Below are 20,261 nucleotides of genomic sequence, written 5' to 3'. Positions count from 1 at the left end.
CACATGGGGACAAAGATCGTACTTTTTGGAGAAATGTCCTCTGGTCTGATGAAACACAAATAGAACTGTTTGGCCATAATGACCATCATTATGTTTGGAGGAAAAAGGGGGAGGCTTGCATGCCGAAGAACACCATCCCAACTGTGAAGCACGGAGGTGGCAGCATCATGTTGTGGGGGTGCTTTGCTGCAGGAGGGACTGGTGCACTTCACAAAATAGATGGCATCAGGAGGACGGAAAATTATGTGGATATATTGAAGCAACATCTCAAGACATCAGTCAAAAAGTTCAAGCTTGGTCGCAAATGGGTCTTGCAAATGGACAATGACCCCAAGCATACTTCCAAAGCTGTGGCAAAATGGCTTAAGGACAACAAAGTCAAGGTATTGGAGTGGCCATCACAAAGCCCTGACCTCAATCCCATAGAAAATTTGTGGGCAGAACTGAAAAAGCGTGTGCGAGCAAGGAGGCCTACAAACCTGACTCAGTTACACCAGCTCTGTCAGGAGGAATGGGCCAAAATTCACCCAACTTATTGTGGGAAGCTTGTGGAAGGCTACCCGAAACGTTTGACCCAAGTTAAACAATTTAAAGGTAATGCTACCAAATACTAATTGAGTGTATGTAAACTTCTGACCCACTGGGAATGTGATGAAAGAAATAAAAGCTGAAATAAATCATTCTCTCTACTATTATTCTGACATTTCACATTCTTAAAATAAAGTGGTGATCCTAACTGACCAAAGACAGGGACAATTTTTTCTTGGATTAAATGTCAGGAATTGTGAAAAACTGAGTTTAAATGTATTTGGCTAACGTGTATGTAAACTTCCAACTTCAACTGTACAAAATAAGTTACAAACAATGCGGAAAAACAAACAAAATAGCACGTTTGGTTAAGAGCCAATGAAACTGCAGCCATCCTCTCCATCCACCCCCACACAATCACACCTCTTCCTCAATGCTTCACGGTGGGAAGCACATATGCAGAGATCATCCTTTCATCTATTCTGTCTCACAACATTTTTACATTTGGACTCATCTGTCCAAAGGACAGATTTTCAACGGTCTAATGTCCATTGCTCGTGTTTCTTGGCCCAACTTATTCTTATTGGTGTCCTTTAGTAGTGATTTATTTGCAGCAATTCGACCATGAAGGCCTGATTCACACATTCTCATCTGAACAGTTGATGTTGAGATGTGTCTATTACTTGAACTCTGTGACGCATTTAATTGGTCTGTAATCTGAGGTGCAGTTAACTCTAATTAACTTATCCTCTGCAGCAGAGGTGACTCTGGGTCTTCCTTTCCTGTTCGGATCCTCATGAGAGCCAGTTTTATCATAGTGCTTGATGGTTTTCGCGACTGCACTTGAAGAACCTTTGAAAGTTCTTGAAATGTTCCGGATTGACTGACCTTCATGTCTTAAAGTAAAGATGAGACTGTCGTTTTCTTTGCTTATTTGAGCTGTTCTTGACATAATATGGACTTGGTACTTTACCAAATAGGGCTATCTTCTGTATACCACCCCTACCTTGTCACAACTCAACTGATTAGCTCAAACGCATTAAGGAAAACAATTCCACAAATTCACTTTTAACAAGGCACACCTGTTAATTGAAATGCATTCCAGGTTGGTTGAGAGAATGCCAAGAGAGTGCAAATCTGGCATCGAGGCGAAGGGTGGCTATTTTGAAGAATCTAAAATATCAAATATATTTTGATTAGTTCTTTTGGTTACTACATGATTCCATATGTGCTATTTCATAGTTTTGATGTCTTCACTATTATGCTACAATGTAGAAAATAGTAAAAATAAAGAAAAACAGTTGAATGAGTACATGTGTCCAAACTTTTGACTGGTACTGTGTGTGTATATATATATATATATATATTATTTTTTTTTATACTGAATGTACAAAACATTAGGAACAACTTCTCTTTTTATGACAGAGGGACCATGTGAAAGCTATGATCCCTTTTTGATGTCACCTGTTAAATCCACTTTGATCAGTTTAGATGAAGGGGAGGCGACAGGTTAAAGAAGGATTTTTAAGCCTTGAGACAATTGAGACATGGGTTGTGTATGTGTGCTTTTCAGAGGGTGAATGGGCAAGACAAAATATTTAAGTGCCTTTGAGCGGTGTATGGTAGTAGGTGCCAGGCGCACCGGTTTGAGTGTGTAAAGAACTGTAACACTGCTAGGTTTTTCACGCCTAACAGTTTCCCATGTGCGTCAAGAATGGTCCACCATTCAAAGGACATCCAGCCAACTTGACACAACTGTGGGAGGCATTGGAGTCAACATGGGCCAGCATCCCTGCGGAACGCTTTCGACACCTTGTAGAGTCCATGCCCCGACGAATTAAGGTTGTTCTGAGGGCAAAAGGGTGTGCAAATCAATATTAGGAAGGTGTTCCTATTGTTTTGTACACTCAGTGTATGAGTAAGTGTGTGCACAAGTCTCTTTAGATTGCTTGAATGCAATTATTGTTGCTGGATATACCCACCCTGGGAAACTAATACTTGATATTTTAAAAGAAGATAAACTGCATTACCTCTTCAGGTCTCTCTGAGGCTTTCCGTCTGCAGGAAAAGCAAATTCAGGCATTTAGATAATGAAAAAGACAACTCCAGTCATTTTGTGTTATTTCACAGGCTAGTAGCCTACTTACTTACAATCGCATCAAGGAATACATTTTTGAACTCCAGAATGTTCATTTAAAAAATGTGGTCTTTTGATGTGCTTTAGTTGGGATAGGGATTTTCAATTACATGTATTTCAATTCGATTAAATAAATATTTCTTTCACACTGTTGTTTTCCTCTCACCTGCGTGCTAGAAGGGCGTTCATTTCCTGCATCAGCCCCTCCCCTCCAGCACCACTACCTCCACTCGAGCGGTTGGCATCGTTCTTGGCTCCACCTGTTCCTGGTGGACTGTTCTCATCCTGAGGAGACACAACATTGGTCACCATACGAGTTCCATCTTATAGAAGCCAACCAACAGGTAATGTGTATATGGTTTGAATGTCCAAGCAATTTTCACAGATATGAATGGTCTTGTTCAGTGGGTCACACCGTAGCAAAACATTTTCAAATGTATTGCAAAGAAAGAAAAAAATTAAGTTTCTTATTGGACATGTTTAGGTAGTACCTCCTTGTTTCAAAACGTTTTCTTCTTACTGACCATGATCCAAGTCTAAGCTGAGATACTAACCCTTGCAACTTTACGGAGTTTGGCTCCAGCGAGGGCAGCCGCCAGTCCTGAGAGTGGCTGCGCCAGCTCATTCCCTGCCTCCCCTACCGGTGGCCCCCCGGGCCCTCCACCAACCGGCAGTGGAGGGGGCATGGGCGGTGGCACCGTGGCCGGAGGCGGGGGGCCCGGTGGAGGAGGGGGGGCCATGGGTGCCATAGGGGCAGGGGGGGGCATAGTTATAGGTGGGGCCACTGGTGGGGCCAAAGCCAGCAATGCGGGAAGAGAAACCGGACCTGGGAGAGAAACAGCATAGGTTCACATCAGGTGACATCGGATTCCTCATTGGCTAACACTGCTGGCGAGCACTGATTGGAACTGATTAGATTAACAGTCTCAGATAAGAAGAATTTAATTTAAAGTTAATCAAAATGCAAAAGTACAGTAACAGATGGCTGAATTTTCTATGGGGACTGTTATAGTATTCATAATAGGTATATGCTTCCATCCACATACGCCAAATGCATGTTGTGCGAGGTGTGTGGAGTGGAGTCCCCCGACACACACACATAGGTCACACACCAGTTGTCCAAGTGCCTTGCTCATTGAGCTATGCTTATACTTACTGCAGCTGGCCGTGGCAGCCTGAGTGACAGGAGAGGTTGTCTGCTTGGGCGAGCCCCCCTCTGATTGGGCTGTGGTGTATGAGGGGGGAGAGAATTGGGGTGCTGGTGGTGGTGGGGGCGTGGCCTGGTACATCTGCTGCTGGGGGTGAAAGGAGGAGGGGTACTGGGGCTGGTGGGCAGAGACAGGGACGGGGCCCTGGGCAGACTGACCAATCAGAGGGGGTAAGGACGTAGCCTCGCCGTAACCTAGCTGCTGCTGTTGCTGCTGAGCAAGGTTATAATAGTCCTCTGATTGGCCGTTGGCGTGGGGGAGGTGGGACGGGATGTGGGGTTGGTCAGGCTGGTCCAGGGGGTGGGTCTTGACGCGGCTGTGGAGGGGCGGCAGAGGGTGGGCCACGGGGACGACATGCTGGGGCACAGGAGGCATGTGCACAGGCATCATGCCCACCAAGGGGGGCGTGGAGGGCATGGGACCATACATGTGGGTGTGGGAGGCTGACCAGGTGCCATGTTTGGGGGGCAGCACAGGGTCCTGCAGGGCATGGCCCTGGTGGAGTGACTGGGTGTGGTGGAGGGCCCGAGCAGTGGGGGGAGAGAGGGGGATCTGGCGCACCTGCCGGGTCGGGGCCATGGGCACCCCTGGCTGCACGGGTGAGAAGGCCGAGGCCAGGGAGGTGGAGAGCTGGGAGAGCTGGGCGGAGTTGTCGCCAGCCCGTCCGCCCAGCACCTCTCTTTCCTGGGAGGAGGAGGAGGAGGAGGAGGAAGGGGAGGAGTTGGAGGCCACTCGGGCGTAGGAAGGCGGCAATGTGGCGGCCCGGTAGTGTCTGTACTCAGGAGGGGTGTTTGACGGGTGAGAGGGAGGGGAGGACACCTTATATTGGAGGGTGGAAGCAACTATAACACACAGACGGAGGAGGGTGGGGTAGAAAACAAAGGATGTAAAAGAGAGTATAATGAGAAACAAAGCAAAGATGAAGAAATAAAAAAGAAACAAAGACAAACAATTACATAAGAAAAATAAGCAAAATGCGAACTCTCAGGAAAGCAGGAAGTCGCATTGCCACGCAGCTGCCGATAGCACACTGGCAGAATGAGTGTGGCTCCTGTTTGTGCATGGATAAGCATGAGTAAATAAAGAGGGGGGGGGGGGGGGGTTCAACACAAGCACAGATGTGTCCGAGGTAGCTCTCTATCCATGGTCGTATTCATTAGGGTACACTGTAGCACAACATTTTGCAACGGAATACGATAATGAGCATATCTTATTGGACATATTCAGGTAGTCCCTCCCTGTTTCAGTCTGTTTTCTCACCATTGGTGCCTAATGAATACGACCCATATGCGCTGCTACACTAGGCTGTGTTTGGTTACCATGATTGTCATGCTATTCCCATGGAGAGAATAACATCTTAAGATGTTATCTGACTTGTGTAAAATGTATTGTGGCTTGTGTGTTGACAGACCCTTGTCTAACATGGTAGTGTTTGTCCACAGTAAGTATGTTTGTCTGCAGGCCTTACCTGAGCCAGACGTCCGTCGTTCCCTCTCTTTGTGGGCCACTCCCTGCATCTGCATCTGATGCTGCTCCATCATTTGCCTGCAGATACACAGAGGACACAAACACAAGTTTTAGCCTCTCCCTATTTCCAGACTTTCAATCTGGGCCCACGAATACATTGTTTCAGAGAGAGAGTGAATAGACACAGAGCATGGGCTCCTGAGTTCTTCTGCAAAAATATAAAATTAGAGTTGGATAAATGTAGATAAACGTGCATTTTTTTGCAAGGACTTATACAGGATACTAACCTCAACATCAAAACCTTAGTTCCAATTCACAATTCCATACCTAAAACCTTGATTTTGGACAAAATTACCTGAATGGACTATTACTACCAAGGACTATCAAGAAAAAAGCAAGCCAAAACCAACAGAAGAAACACAGCGGAACCTGGAAATACCATCAAACACAAAATTGAGTGAGTAATGTTCAGTCTGAAGGTACTTTCTGAAGCCAAAAAGTAAAAGACAATAACCTCTTGGTAATTTTGTTATATAAAGCTTAATAAATAAGGCTACCAAGCTGCTAGGAAAGAACCTGACTGAAATTAGCACTTAAGTGTGAAGAAAGAGGTGTGAAAACTCTTAAGCCTAACAATGGCAGGAGAGTTTCACAGCCCCTTCCCAACCTAAATGCAGAGGCCTTTGAAGCCCCTCCATCTGTGCAGAGAAGATATCCTCCTCAGAATCCCCAAAATACAACAGCCACAGGACAACTTTGTTTGGACGTTGTAAAGGATCATTCGCCGATACTGAAAAGATATAGCTAGCTAACGATCTTCTTTTCCACGTGGAAAAGACGGACAGAGGCTTGTGAGCTACGTTAGCTAGCTAGCTGGGATTTTCTACAAGGAATCTGCCTCCCGAAAAAAACTTCTCCTAAGTGGGTGTCACACCTACTCCCGGTGCCTGCTGCACTGCTGCTTGGATTCCACCTGGCGATCTGTTCACCATCTGCCCTGGCCTGTCTCCCCCTGTCTGGTATAGGTACCCTCGCCACACTCCCCCCTCTCTCCCGAGCTTTAGTTCGCCTCCAGCACACATGCACTGTTGAGGCGAGTGACTGAACTTGCAATGGCTAGCCCCAAGTTGTTATATTTTCCGCTTGTACTCTATGCTATTTGCCTTATGACTCCTGTGTTCTTTGTTGACTATGAACTTGCTTGTTTACCCAACCGGGGGACAGTTTGTTTATTCCCACACTCGGGACTCTGACTCTCTATTGTTTACACAGACTCTTGGACTCCCATCCTATTCTAACCACCTCTTGTCGGCTTTGTGATCATGTTACCTGATGAAATTGCTGTACAATATGATCTTGTTGCCATCTAATGCACATTGAAATGTTATAAATCAACACTGCAGAGCTCTCCCTGTCCTCTGCCATGCCCTGATTGTATTACTGCTGATTGTATATGGAAATGTGCATGTACACCCTGGCCCATCTACTGTTGCTAGCCCCAATTCTGATTTGTGCTCTGAAATCTGCTTCACTGATTTCTGCTCTCGTAAAAGCCTGGGTTTTCTGCACGTTAACACTAGACGCTTATTACCTGAAATGTATCAATTGAAAGTGTGGATTCACAGCTCCAATCCTGATGTGTAGGTCATTACTGAGACATGGTTAAGAAAGAGTGTTTTGAACACTGATGTTAACCTTTCAGGTTATAACCTTTTTGGGCAAGAAAGATCTTCCAAAAGTGGTGGAGTGGCAATCTTTACCAAGTGTCATGACTGTCCTGATCAGGTCAGGGTACAGGAGACCACCACCCTACAGATTATCTCCCAAACCCCCAACAGAGGAGGAGAGATCTAGGGGTCTGAAGATGTGGGGGTTTTATGACACCTCATGCCCATAATACAGAGAAATTCCTTTGTCCTAACAATGGAGAACTGGCCTCAGAACCTTAAACATGCAATAAAGGGACTTTGGAACAATGGTTTCCGTCAGCCACAATGGTGGTTATGACGAAAAGTGGAATATTAAAATGTATGTAACTTTTGTATTTGTTTTTAAAGGTTAAGAGATGACGTTATTATGAAAACATTGTACCTTTAAGAGTTTTCCCAGTATATGCCTGATGTTTATACATTGTACGCTGTTTGGAAAATATCCAAATCAAACAGAATGTTTTGATAAAGATGAAATGTGAAGTTAGTGTCTAAAATCGGATTTTTAGCCAAATCTAAGCCTTGCCCCCCTTTACTTGGTCCGCCCAGAGAATCGCCCTAAAGGCTGTTACACCCACTTCTGACCCGAGGGTATAAGACAGGAGAGTGAAGAATTAACATAGAAGACTATTGACCCCAAGCTGCAGCCAAGGTCTAACAAAGTCGACGAACCCCAAAACGAAACACAAGGTTGAAGACAAAGAAATATTTTTCTACACGAGCTACGGACGAGTAGCTGTGTCTAAGCGGGTGAATTCAAGCCGAACCACCCAGCCTCCACTCTCCATTGAATCGTGGTATCGACACCATTCGAGCCGAAGCTGTGAGCTCTGAGCTACAGAGCTGTCTGTCCTCAGAAGACCCCTTTCCGATCAAGGGTGAGGATCAGACCACTTAGCCAAGAAGGACACTGACATCGTGAGGACAACCAGAGAGTTGCGCCGGAGAACTGCGTCATTTAGAAGCCTAAACGACCCACGCGGAGCTTCCCACCTGAGAACTCCAACACGTAATTACACCATTATATTCTGACCCATAAGAGCGGCAGTTCGGGGCAAGGCTAATTTTAAATAAGCATGGCTGACAAATGAACCCAAATGTATATTTCTCTCGTGTACTTCCTTTATTTCTCTCTCTTTAAAATCACCATTTTGGGTAACAAGCGCCATAGTGTGTTGGCCCGTTATACTAAGTCCTAATCGATAGCTAGACTGTGTTGTGTGTATGTGCATTTTTATCATCATTTTAGCTTGCTAGTAAATAAATAATCAACTAAGATTGGTGTGGTAAATTCAGTGGTAAAGCCCGGGTCCGTGCAGATTCCCGGATTATACGACTTTCAGATTATGAGACTGTAGAGGAAATTGATTAATTTAGCGACTGTTGTAATCGATATTCTGATATCCTTTGAGTTAATTTGGGAAATAGAAACTCAATCAAAACAATGTTCCCATGGTGCCCCAGGTTAATGAGTTAATAATTGCTTGATTCATTGCTTAATTCATTTAATCACGTAATTATAAACCGTTAATCATTCGATGAGCAACAGTCGTCACATTAACTAATACAACGTCACGACATATGGTGCCCCCTGTGAGGAATCTAAGATAGGACTAGGCCGCACTGTTGTGTTATTCCATATCAATTGTGTAGCAATATATATACATTCCATTAATAGCTATAGGCAGGACTAGTGCGGGAGAGAAGTGTGTGTGTGTCGTTCCATTTGACCCAGATACTGGTCGGGAGAGAACGACCCCTGTTGTATATCTGACCAAAGCCAGTGTGAAGGGGGTCTACTGAATGCTACGAGCTAGGGCATATGTACCAGCCGATGCAGGCATTCTGAGAAATAATACTAGTTGGGCCTAACGTAGTGTTATTTCTGTCGATCGCTTTCAGGAGTGATCTGACTCGGTCATAAGTAATTCCTAGAGCAGAGGACATATGAGCCAGCCATTACGGAAATTAGAGTAGATATATTAGTTTGACCGAAGCGAAGTTATTATCTCTCTACCTCTCGCGTTGGGTAACGGGGAGAGGTTAAGGGTTGAACGTGAGACGTCACCAAGTAAACCCGTTCCCTTGTTGGAGGGAACATCCCTTGTGCGGCGAGGGGGAAACCCCGCGCAAGGAAAGCTGAGCCTTGCGCCAGATGCTAAGCTAACAAAGGGGAGCCGCCATTTTTGTTTTCCTCTTTGTTCATAGTGAATTCCCGCGTTAGACGGGAATCCTGTGTGACCTCAGCTTGGGCTATCCGTAACCTCTGGCGAAGAATCGCCAGTCATTTTTCGTGAAATAAGTCAGGTTACGCTGTAGGATATCAAACCAGTCTTAACTGATTAGATATCATTGTCTTGTTCAATTTTATACATACATTAAATTGATACACTACCTCTCCAGGTTGGTTATGGGAATAATACACACACGAATGTGCCATAACCAATGAGACATGGTTAAACTGTTCCACGTTAACTTAGATATAGCAACTATTTCAGGTTAATTAAAGCTAATTCCTTTAGCCTATACGGGGTTGACTAATCATTCAAATTGATTAATAGATTAAAGCTGTTTTACCAGCTTAATGGTGTTTAGGTAGACTTTTTAACAGTTTTGTAAAATTCTATTTTCACTGATACCCTGTCGATTTTAGCTTGTGTTAACAGTGACCTCCGGTGGTGAAGAATCACCAGTAATTATTTTTAAATAATTCAGGTTATGCTGTACGATATCTAACCGGTCTCAACTGATTGGATATCATTGTCTCGTTCAATTTAATATACATTAAATTGCTACACTACCGTCCAGGTTGGTTATTGGAATAATACGCAAACTAATGTGTTCTAACCAATGAGACATAGTTAAACTTTTCAATGTTAACTTAGATATAGCAATTACTTCAGGTTAATTAAAGCTAATTCCTTTAGCCTATACGGGGTTGACTAATCATTCAAATTGATTAATAGATTAAAGCTGTTTTACCAGCTTAATGGTGTTTAGGTAGACTTTTTAACAGTTTTGTAAAATTCTATTTTCACTGGTACCCTGTCGATTTTAGCTTGTGTTAACAGTGACCTCCGGTGGTGAAGAATCACCAGTAATTATTTTGAAATAATTCAGGTTATGCTGTACGATATCTAACCAGTCTCAACTGATTGGATATCATTGTCTCGTTCAATTTAATATACATTAAATTGCTACACTACCGTCCAGGTTGGTTATTGGAATAATACGCAAACTAATGTGTACTAACCCATGAGACATAGATAAACTTTTCAATGTTAACTTAGAGATAGCAACTCTTTCAGGTGAATTAAAATTAAAATTCCCAAATAGCCGATACAGGTTAGATTTATCATTAAAATCGATTTAATCAATTAAACCTGTTTTGGCAAGGTCAGTAATAACCAACTCACATTACTGACCCAGTCTTGATGATTCACTGACGTTTACAAACTGAGTTAAATCGTGTTTGCAGCCTCCAACTAAAAACCCCAAACATTACGTAAATTGAAATAACTGACAATCATAATAATGAGCAATCCCTCAGATGGGTTTCCACCCATTTCCCCTCTAATCAGTGGACCTTCACCCACGGAAAGATTGATCGCGGACCTCAGCAACGATGCAAATCCTAACTATGCCGAGGGGCTGAAAATGTTAGATTTCAATGCCATAAGCGAGAAAAATGCAGACATTGCGACAGACGCTCTTCAAAATAGACCATCAGGCGGAGGCCTTGTGAAGGTTCTCTCCAGTTTAGCCCTCAACTATGCCCACCAGCAGAGATGGACAGTGCACCAGTACCTCAGTGCCCAGCAGAGGCACGAGCAGGAAGCTGGGGAGTTCAAGGTACAGGTGGAGAGAACCAGGGAGCTGGCATCGAAAGCCGAAAAAGATAAGCTACTGCTAGCTGAGGAACTGTGTGTGAGAACAGATAAATTGGAAGATCTGTCTAACACTTATAACAAAGAACGCGAACAGACTCTTGACCAAGTCCGTATTCTAAAAGAACAACTCGGTTTAGCCAAAACTAAATACGATGAAGTCCACGCGAAACTAGATGAATCGGACGAGCTAGCTAGAAAATGGGGCGAGCAAATTGATGCCCTACAAACGGTTGTGAATGAAACCACTCAAAGCAATAATGCTCTATTCCAAAAGCTGCAGACCAAAGACGATCAGTTAATGAACACAATGACCAAGTTGGAGGACAAAACAGCAGAACTCATTGAAGTCGCTGATTTAATGAAGGATGAGAAAGACCAGGTGAGAAAGTTGGAAAATGTGACCTCTAAACAAAAGGAGGACATCGCATCACTGGATCTCTCACTCCACACTCGCGACCTCTCCCTGCAAACCATGACAGACAAGTATGAGGCCGAGCGAAAAAAGGGCGACACCTACGTGTCGAAAATAAACACCCTCAACTCCCAGGTGGACTCTGCGATGCAGCATAACACCACCCTTAGGTATCATCTGGAGGAACTCCAGAACAGTCACGCGCTATCGCGGGACAACCAAACCAAGCAACCTAGCTCACATCCGGAGCTAAGAGAACGAGGGAATGTAGATGACAGGAGATTTCAGCCTCTTTCTCTTGGCCATTCGGCCCACAGTGAATTGGGGCCTCCTCGCCAACACAACCACAGCTTGACTTTTCCTCTTGGCCTCTCGGCCGACAATTCTCCACGGGAGAGTGCAGATGCTCCCCGCGCACTTGGCGGGGATCGCCTTGACAAAATCGTCAAAAACTTCCGCCTCTTCGACCCCGTTCCGGGAAAGCCAAACGACACTGAGACATTCTTAGCCGACATAGAGGACGCCTTGGATGGCTACCCAAACGCTACGAATGCAGACAGGCTCTATCTTTTGAAGCGAACGTCCAACAGACACGTGACAAGGTTCATCCGTCTACAAGAGCAACACGTGCAAAACGACTATGCTAAACTTGCCACGGTTTTGAAAATAGAATTCAGTGTTTCTGCGACTCGCAAACACGATAGTTCGTTGGCTAACAATATCAGACAAGCTCGAAATGAACACCCACAAGCCTACTATCACCGGCTTCGTTCAGCTTACTTTGGCATGCTCACTGAAACAGGAATGGAAGACCTATTACCGTTCAAACAACTTTTTCTGTCAAACATGTCTCCCAACTTCATTAACTACTTGGGCCCTACTGCCCACGTCGGGTTGCCAATCTCGACGCTCCGAGAGCTGGCAAGCACCGCTTTTGAAGCGTCAAAAGCAAGCCGGGCTAAGAGCCCGGACACCTCGACTTTCGAGCTTAGGCGGGAACCATCACTCGAAATAGAAGGGGCTGCATCAGGGACATATGCTGTAAAAGAGGACGATCAAAGGGGGTGGCTACCAAGTAACCACCACCCCGACAACCACCGCCGTAACAATAGCTACGATGAACGTCCCCAATCTAACAGGTCCCGTAGAGATCAACCTAGCCGACATGCCCCTCCGCCTAACTCTCACAAAGGGTCAGGACACAAGGGTAACAAGCGTAACAAGGGCAACAAAGTGTTCAACAATGATTTAAACGCTAACCGAAATGATATAGAAGCTCTGATAAAAGATGTACTGCATCGTAAGAAATTTGAGAAAGAGGACAAGGATAAATCCTCATGACTAGGCGTAAAATCGTTGGAAACCGAGTCCGCCGAAATTCATGCAATTCAAGAGGACGCAAACATTTCCATTACCCCCGCCCCCACTCGAATCCCTGTCCAGGTACCGCCCGTTCTAGACACAAGCCCGCAGGTTTTGTCTACAGACTTGGACACGGAGGTGGAGATGCACGAGATAAGCAGCTTTGCAACAGATGATTCCTCTACCATTCCAATAGAGGACCCACTGGGTCACGTAGGTGACTTATCTGTCTTGGAAATCGACGCAGATTACAAACCGCTCCGTTCTCCCAACCCACTCCATTTTGTTGGGGATATGACGAGAAAAACCAACTCGAACAGGCCATACCTTAGAACAGTCCTGGAGGACTGTGTGACCTGTCACGCTCTGATAGATTCGGGTTCAACAATTTCCCTCATATCCGAAACCTTGCTGGATGAACTAAAAAGGGCAGTGGACCCAACAAAACGTTGGTTGAAAACGGAACATTGCGATACGAATCTTCGAGGTTTCACTCAAGCTACCTCGCCCCTAACCAAACGTCTCCTACTTAAACTCAACTTCGAAAGCGTGTCACTGATACACCCCGTGTATGTGACTAGCATCGAAATCGAACGAATGCTGATTGGGAGTGATTTAATTGACCGTTTGGTACCACTAATGGATTGGAAAACCAATCAAATCTGGTCACAAATACCTATGCCTACTCCGTTGACTTCGCCGCATTCTTCCAAGGCTACCTGCCTTACATTGTGCAACGACGAGGGTCCGACGTCAGCATCTGACGCAAACCCTGTGAACTTGGCCATGAGTCCGCCATTTGTGGCAAAGGACAATGTGAGTTCGACTCGGAACCGAACATGTGGTTTTCTTGTGCGGCTTGGGTGATTCACCAGCCGACACTTACCGCCCTCCTCTGATAGGGGGCGTGTGCCTAAACGGCACTATGGCTGAGGATACCAGGCTGGCCACCTGGTCAGAAAAATCAGCAATCAGTTTGGAAATGTTCAACGAAATTTCGAAAACGGCTAACTGCCATCCCCTTGTGCCGAAAACGTTTAGATTTCCACTGGGAACAACTCCCCAGACAACACTCACCGCAATAGGGGTGTGTGCGCTATCGATCCGCATTGGAACCAAGGAATTATCCCACTACCTACTGGTTGTCGCGGACCTCCCACATACAGTCTATGTGGGAGCGGACATTTTGGTAAGATTGGGTGTTAAACTTGATACCATACACCAAGTTCTTTGGTCTTTGGCGCAGCCAAACCAACATGCCTTGTCTTTCGACCCGGTGCGAATGGCTTCCGGGCAGACTATTCCTGAAGCTTGCAAGACGATAACTGAGTCCGCCATGTTGATACCGGCAAGAACCACAGAGGTTTCTGTAAGACTGAACCTGGCGCCCGGATACCGGATGGAAGGCACCACTGCGTTCTTCCAACCCTCTCCAAAACTATTCGACTTGGGGCTAACTATCAATGGCAACCCACTGTTGGAACTAACCGCTAGATCCACTTACCTCCTGGTACAAAATCTGACTCAAGCGGATATTTCCATTCCTCGGCACACTCAGCTAGGAACATTGATCGATTACGCCTTCCATGATTTTGAACTAGTTGTTCCTGTGATTGGGCCTCTTCCGTCCTCCCTAGACCTAGATGGCGAGGGAGGTACGCTGTTTACTTGTCAGTCAAAAGCAATAGCACTAACTCCTGTATTGCCACTGGACGACACATCGGCATTCCGGCTGGATGTCGATCCTGACAGCAACCAGTTAATATACTCCATCGTCACGGAGGATGATATTGCGTCTCCTCCTGCATGCGAAGTACACTCTTGTGAGGTAACAACCGATGACTCTTCCAAAAGTGACATGCCGTCACCACCCGATGAAGACCTGTACAACTTCGCCGAACCATATCCTGGTTTCCATGCACAGGTAATACAACTACTGTCGGAGGCTGATGCACTTGTCAATGACACTGAACGCCATCAGTTGAGAGAATTGTTTAACAAACACAGTGAGATCTGGTCGACAGACTCGCTGGATTGTGGGGTTACGAGTATCCATGTGGTGCGTATTCCTACGCCACCCGGAGCAACTCCTACGTTCGTTAGACAATACAAAATCCCGCTCGCAGCATACGCAGCAGTACAAGAGATTATCGATTCCTTATTAGCTAAACGGATAATCAGGGAATGTAACAGTACGTACAGCGCTCCCGTGTGGCCCGTTCTGAAACCAACGGGTAAATGGCGTCTTACCATTGACTATAGACAACTCAACAAACTGGTTCCGTTGTCTCGTTGGCCAATGACACAGCTCGACCAAGAGTTGCCAAAGGTGGCAAACGCCAAGTACTTCTCCACCGTCGACGTGGCAAATGGTTTCTGGACCATGACAGTCGACCCGCGTGACCAACACAAGTTGGCTTTCTCTTTCTCGAACAAGCTCTTCACGTTCAATCGTTGCCCATTCGGGTATGCGAACTCCCCCTCAGAGTTCAACATCTTCCTGCACAAGGCGATGCCAGACGCAGCCTCTAGGGGGACGATAATTTACGTGGACGACGTTCTCATGAGAAGTGAGACTTGGTCACATCACCTCAATGAAATGGACCACGTTCTCACCCAACTCGGGACTGCAGGGGCTAAGTTGGCCATCATGAAAGGGCAATGGTGCAGGACCAAGGTAAACTACGTTGGGCTTCTGGTGGGTGCCGAGGGCATCCTGCCACAGTCTAACCGAATCCAAGCAGTCCGCAACATCAAAACACCTACAAACCTTCACGAGGTGCGCAGCTTCTTGGGAGTATGTAATTACTCCCGTCAATTCATCGAAAACTACGCCGACTTGTCAAAACCGTTGACTCACCTTCTTCAGAAAGACACCCCATTCGTTTGGGATGTCACTCACAACGAAGCGGTGGCTTCCTTGAAAAACATGCTTTGCGAGGCACCCTGCCTGGTATACCCCAACAAAGACAAGACATTCTTTTTGGAAGTCGGTTTCTCAGAGCACTGCCTTAGCGCTGGGTTGTACCAAAAATACGACCAAGACAAACGTGTGGTTGCTTACGCGAGCAAAACACTCAACCCCGCCGAACACAAATACTCAGACTGCGAAAAAGCGCTGCGGTCGACAGTCTGGGCGATCAAACACTTCACCAGTTATGTCGGCGGACAAAAGGTGATCATAGAAACATGTCACCAGCCTGTGACTTCTCTGAAAAGCCAACGAATCCGTGAGGGTGCTGTACACAACAGCAGGATAGCGGCTTGGCTCATGACGCTGCAGAGCCATGATGTAGTAATCAACTACGCAAAAGCAAAGAACCTGCCTTTGGGCAGTGCTTTGGCGGTGGGTCAACACTGTAGTGACGATGAAACCGACTCCGGACCACCCCCGCGCGACATCGCTCCGCCATTGCCTTCGAACCATCACTATTTCGAAGAGAACGTGTGTCTCGACATGCCGATGGCATTTGTAGATGGCTGTTCTTACCGCCATCTAGACCACTTGCAAGCTGGGGTGGGATTGGTATGGCACAACGACATTCCGTGCAAACCACTTCAATTTCAGCTTGGCAACAAGACCAGCCAGTTTGCAGAAGTGGCTGGCGTGCTGATCACCCTGCAAGCAGCGGTGAAACACGAATTGGCAGAACTGGCGATCTGCACCGACTCTAACTACGCGAGACTCACCTTCTTATGCCACTTGCCGTTTTGGAAACAAAAGCACATGACTACTTCAAGTGGTAAAGAGGTGAAAAACAAAGAGCTCATTCTAGCTTGTGATGATCTCATCACCAAACACGACATACAGGTGTATTGGAAGAAAGTCAAGGGACACTCCAAATCACCTGGTCGTGACAAACTTGGCAACGACCATGCTGACAACATGGCGAAATCTGGTGCAATTCACGGCACCCCTTGGGTGTTTGCTGCTCGAGACGAAAAACCCACTGAGGAAGCTATGGTGTCTGCGGTAACGCGTAGCCATGTAGCACCACGGAAAACGTTGTCGCACAAACATAATGTGTTGCTAACGCATTCATTCATGAATGGCGACCTGGTAGCAATGCAACACCAAGATGAGTCCCTCGCCACTTTGATGGCATTCCTGTCGGATCCTGTCAACCACCCAGTGTCCGAACTGGCTTTGGCAGGTTCACACGACTTGCGTTCGCTGTACGCAACTAAACAGCACCTCACACTTGTAGATGACCTATTGGTGTATGTTTCAGAAACCGACACCGCTCGAAGGTGGGTGGTTCCTAAAACACAGAGGGGGATAATGATAGCTCATGCCCACGACGAGCCATGTGGAGGCCATAGGGGGGTCAAGGCTACATGCGAAACATTGCGACAGGTGGCCCACTGGCCTCACATGGAACAAGACGTGGCACGATACGTGAGGGGGTGTCTAGTTTGCTGCCAGTTTCAACCCACCAAGCCACTTCACAGAGCACCCCTGCAACGCACGGGTGTGTCTTACCCCTGGAGCTCGATCCAGATCGACTGGGTCGGCCCAGTTGCCAGGTCTGCCAGAGGCAACAAGTACCTCCTCACAGTGACTTGCGCATTCACAAAGTGGGTGGAGTGCCTGCCGGCGACCAATGACACAGCGGAAACCACTGCCGTTCTTTTGCTAAACCACGTTTTCAGTCGTTTCGGCCTGCCAGGAGAAACCGTGGACAGCGACAGAGGAACCCACTTTTCGGCAGCTGTAATGACCGAACTGTGGAAGCTCCTGGGAGTCAAAGCTAAACTCCACATCGCGTACCACCCTAGGAGCTCGGGGGGGGGGGGGGGGGGGGGGGGGTAGACCAGAGCAAACAATCAATTGTCAGAATCTTGAGGAAATATGTGGCAGCCAACCACAAAGATTGGGACCTCAAACTCCCATTGGTACTGATGGCAATCAGAGCCACACGCAACAAGTCTACGGGAATGACACCCTTTGAGATGATGACGGGCCGGCAAATTACCCTTCCTCTGCATCTCCTGTACCAACCGGGAGATGTCGCCGCAGCCACCGCCTACACGGCTCATCAATACGTGACCGACTTGCGGAACCATCTCCAGACTACCTTTGCGTACGCTCAAGGACAATTGGAAAGAAGTGCAGAAGGTGACAAGACCTATTACGACAAAAAAGCCTCACACCAGGTGTTCGAGGTCGGAGATAAGGTGTGGTACTACATATACACCAAACCCGCGGGCGTCGCAACAAAGTTCCTGCCCCACTGGACGGGGCCACACGAGATTGTGGTGAAGCTATCACCTGTAGCTTACCAGATCAAAATCAGCAAAGGTCGACAAACCGCCACATTAAAGTGGGTCCACCGGAACCAAATCAAGTTGTACACTCCCCCCATGGGAATAGAAGGGGTGCTAGCCAGCACCGAATAGATAAAAACCCTAGCAAAAAAACCAGAGGTACTAAGAAAATTCTTAAGTACCCTCAGCTGATCCCTTCCAGGAGACCAGTACGTTGCACCTAATATCTTTTATTCTCTTCCCAGCTACCAGATATACATCTGTTGTCACTAGTGATATCGTCCTGCGCTGTACTGATTAAAAATAAGAAAAACAGAAAAATAGTTGTCAAAACAATTTTTGTTTACGAATACAAATAACTGAAATAATCCAACAATCTCTGATTATGCGTTTCTGTAGGATGGAGTTCCTTTGGATGATCCTGACACTCTGCGCCCTGGTCAAAACCAACCCAGCAGACGTAATCACGAACGGACCCCCTACGGGAATCGTTCTCCGCGACGATCCAGGACTCCTCATAACTAACTGCAGAGTACACACGCAGAGGGTATATGTCCGCCTAGATGCAGAGAATGTGTACCGCCAACACATTCCACCTGCGGCGCATTTGAGTTGGGCCGGGGCTGACTGGACCAGCCAGGCAATTAAGCACGCCCAGCTAGACACTGCCCATATGTTGGCCCAACTCCAAAAGTTCACAGTAACCCAGTCAGAACTAGCTGAGCCCAGGCGAGAAAAACGATTCGTCGGGGCGCTACTATCGATAGGGGCAGCCGTAGGGTCACTATTTGCCCTAGGTACCACTGCCGTCAACGCAGTCAGTCTAGCCACAGTCAAGAGGAATGTTAGGGAAATTACTGAAGAGATGCCACTTATCCAGCAGCAGATGAAGGCACAGGCCCTTAGGTTGCAACATGTGGGAAAGTCTCTCCAGGACACTATTCTGGTGGTCAACACACACGCTACTCTCCTGAACAAAACTATCCTGTCTGTAGGAAAGCTAGCAGAGGTCATGAACCATGACTATGCCCATGTCCAATTGGTTCGATTGTTACTGGAGGATTTTCTCCGTGAAGTTAGCTCTTCTATGGACCACTTGGCCATGAATAGAATCCCCTCATATCTAGTGCCCCTCTCAATGGTGCACGACATATTGACCTCAGCTACTTCAACCACACTAAGGCCGTTACAATCACATTTGGCCTATAGTCTGGGGTCGGCCATCCCAATACACGTTGATGTTGATCGTAATGAAGTGGGTTTTCTACTGACGCTGCCGGTTGTTGAACTGGAGAATATCTATAGATTGAAAACGGTTCTCAATGTAGGATTTTGGCGCGACAGTACCCACGTAAAGATTGCCACGCCCCCAGTTGTAGCTTACCAGGAAAACAACCCAGATTTCTATCTCACCCCTAACCTGCTAATGTGTACTCTAACCAAAGATGTCCACTACCTTTGTCCTAGCAAACCATTTGTCAGGGATAACACTGAGCGTCTTTGTGGTATTAAAGCTATCACCAGCGAAGAACGCTGTAGAGCCAAACTAACAGCCAGGGATGGGGCCACCACCACACAAGTGGAGGTGGTAGGGAACCGATGGTTGGTCAACACACCGTTCGCGTCCGCCACTATGACTTACGAACGCCATGACTCCATCACCCAATTGAACCTCCCCAACCAGACTGTTTTTGTTACGGTACCAGAGGGGGCGATTATTCACGTAGACGACCTCGCTCTATACCACCTTCCCGACGACCGGATAGACACAGAGATTGAAATGCCGGACGCTTTTGCTAAACGTTCCCTTGAGTTACCACAAGCCATTCAATACCAAATCCAGTACGAGGGACCTATGACTGTCGATCTTAGCGTACTGGATGAGGCACTGTTAGTCGACCCGACTGACTACAGACCAAAAGATTGGTCTGTCGCCCGCTCTTGGACGGTGCCGGACAGTATCCTGACTGTTACCATGATCCTTGGTCTCATTTCCCTTGGCGTGTGCACCTACTTACACAGGCGCACACGTGCAATGGAAGACCTAATGAGGTCTTATACTAGGATCACCCGTGGGACGGAAGCGATCCCGATTTTTGGAAAGGTGGCAATGGATCCGGAAACCCTCTTACAGGGCCCAGTCCCAGCCTCCTCTCCCGAACTCGCTAGGTCAGCCCAGTAATGTCCCTAATGTAAGCTTGGCCTTCAGGGGCCAAGTTTTTCCAAGTGCCTTAACTACCCACCTGCAAGTAGGATCAACCTAGACATGACATTAGAGAC

At 46.7% G+C, this 20,261-nt stretch overlaps 1 protein-coding gene across 6 annotated transcripts in view; it reads right to left on the bottom strand.

Moving 5' to 3' along the window:
* The window catches only part of LOC115162646 (ena/VASP-like protein), a 100,092-nt gene that overhangs the window by 25,364 nt on the left and 54,467 nt on the right, over nt 1–20,261 (bottom strand). For all 6 annotated transcript variants that reach the window (XM_029714132.1, XM_029714131.1, XM_029714133.1 and 3 more), the window contains 5 exons: nt 5,342–5,418; nt 3,822–4,715; nt 3,220–3,491; nt 2,832–2,950; nt 2,559–2,586 (listed from right to left, as the gene is read on the bottom strand). In XM_029714132.1, the coding sequence (XP_029569992.1) occupies nt 2,559–2,586; nt 2,832–2,950; nt 3,220–3,491; nt 3,822–4,715; nt 5,342–5,418 (1,390 nt within the window). The remainder of the gene's footprint in view (nt 1–2,558; nt 2,587–2,831; nt 2,951–3,219; nt 3,492–3,821; nt 4,716–5,341; nt 5,419–20,261) is intronic.

Source organism: Salmo trutta, chromosome 25 (genome assembly GCF_901001165.1).
Source record: "Salmo trutta chromosome 25, fSalTru1.1, whole genome shotgun sequence".
NCBI lineage: Eukaryota > Metazoa > Chordata > Actinopteri > Salmoniformes > Salmonidae > Salmo > Salmo trutta.
The sequence above is the reverse complement of the archived record's forward strand: the minus strand, read 5'-3'. Positions and strand labels throughout refer to the sequence as shown.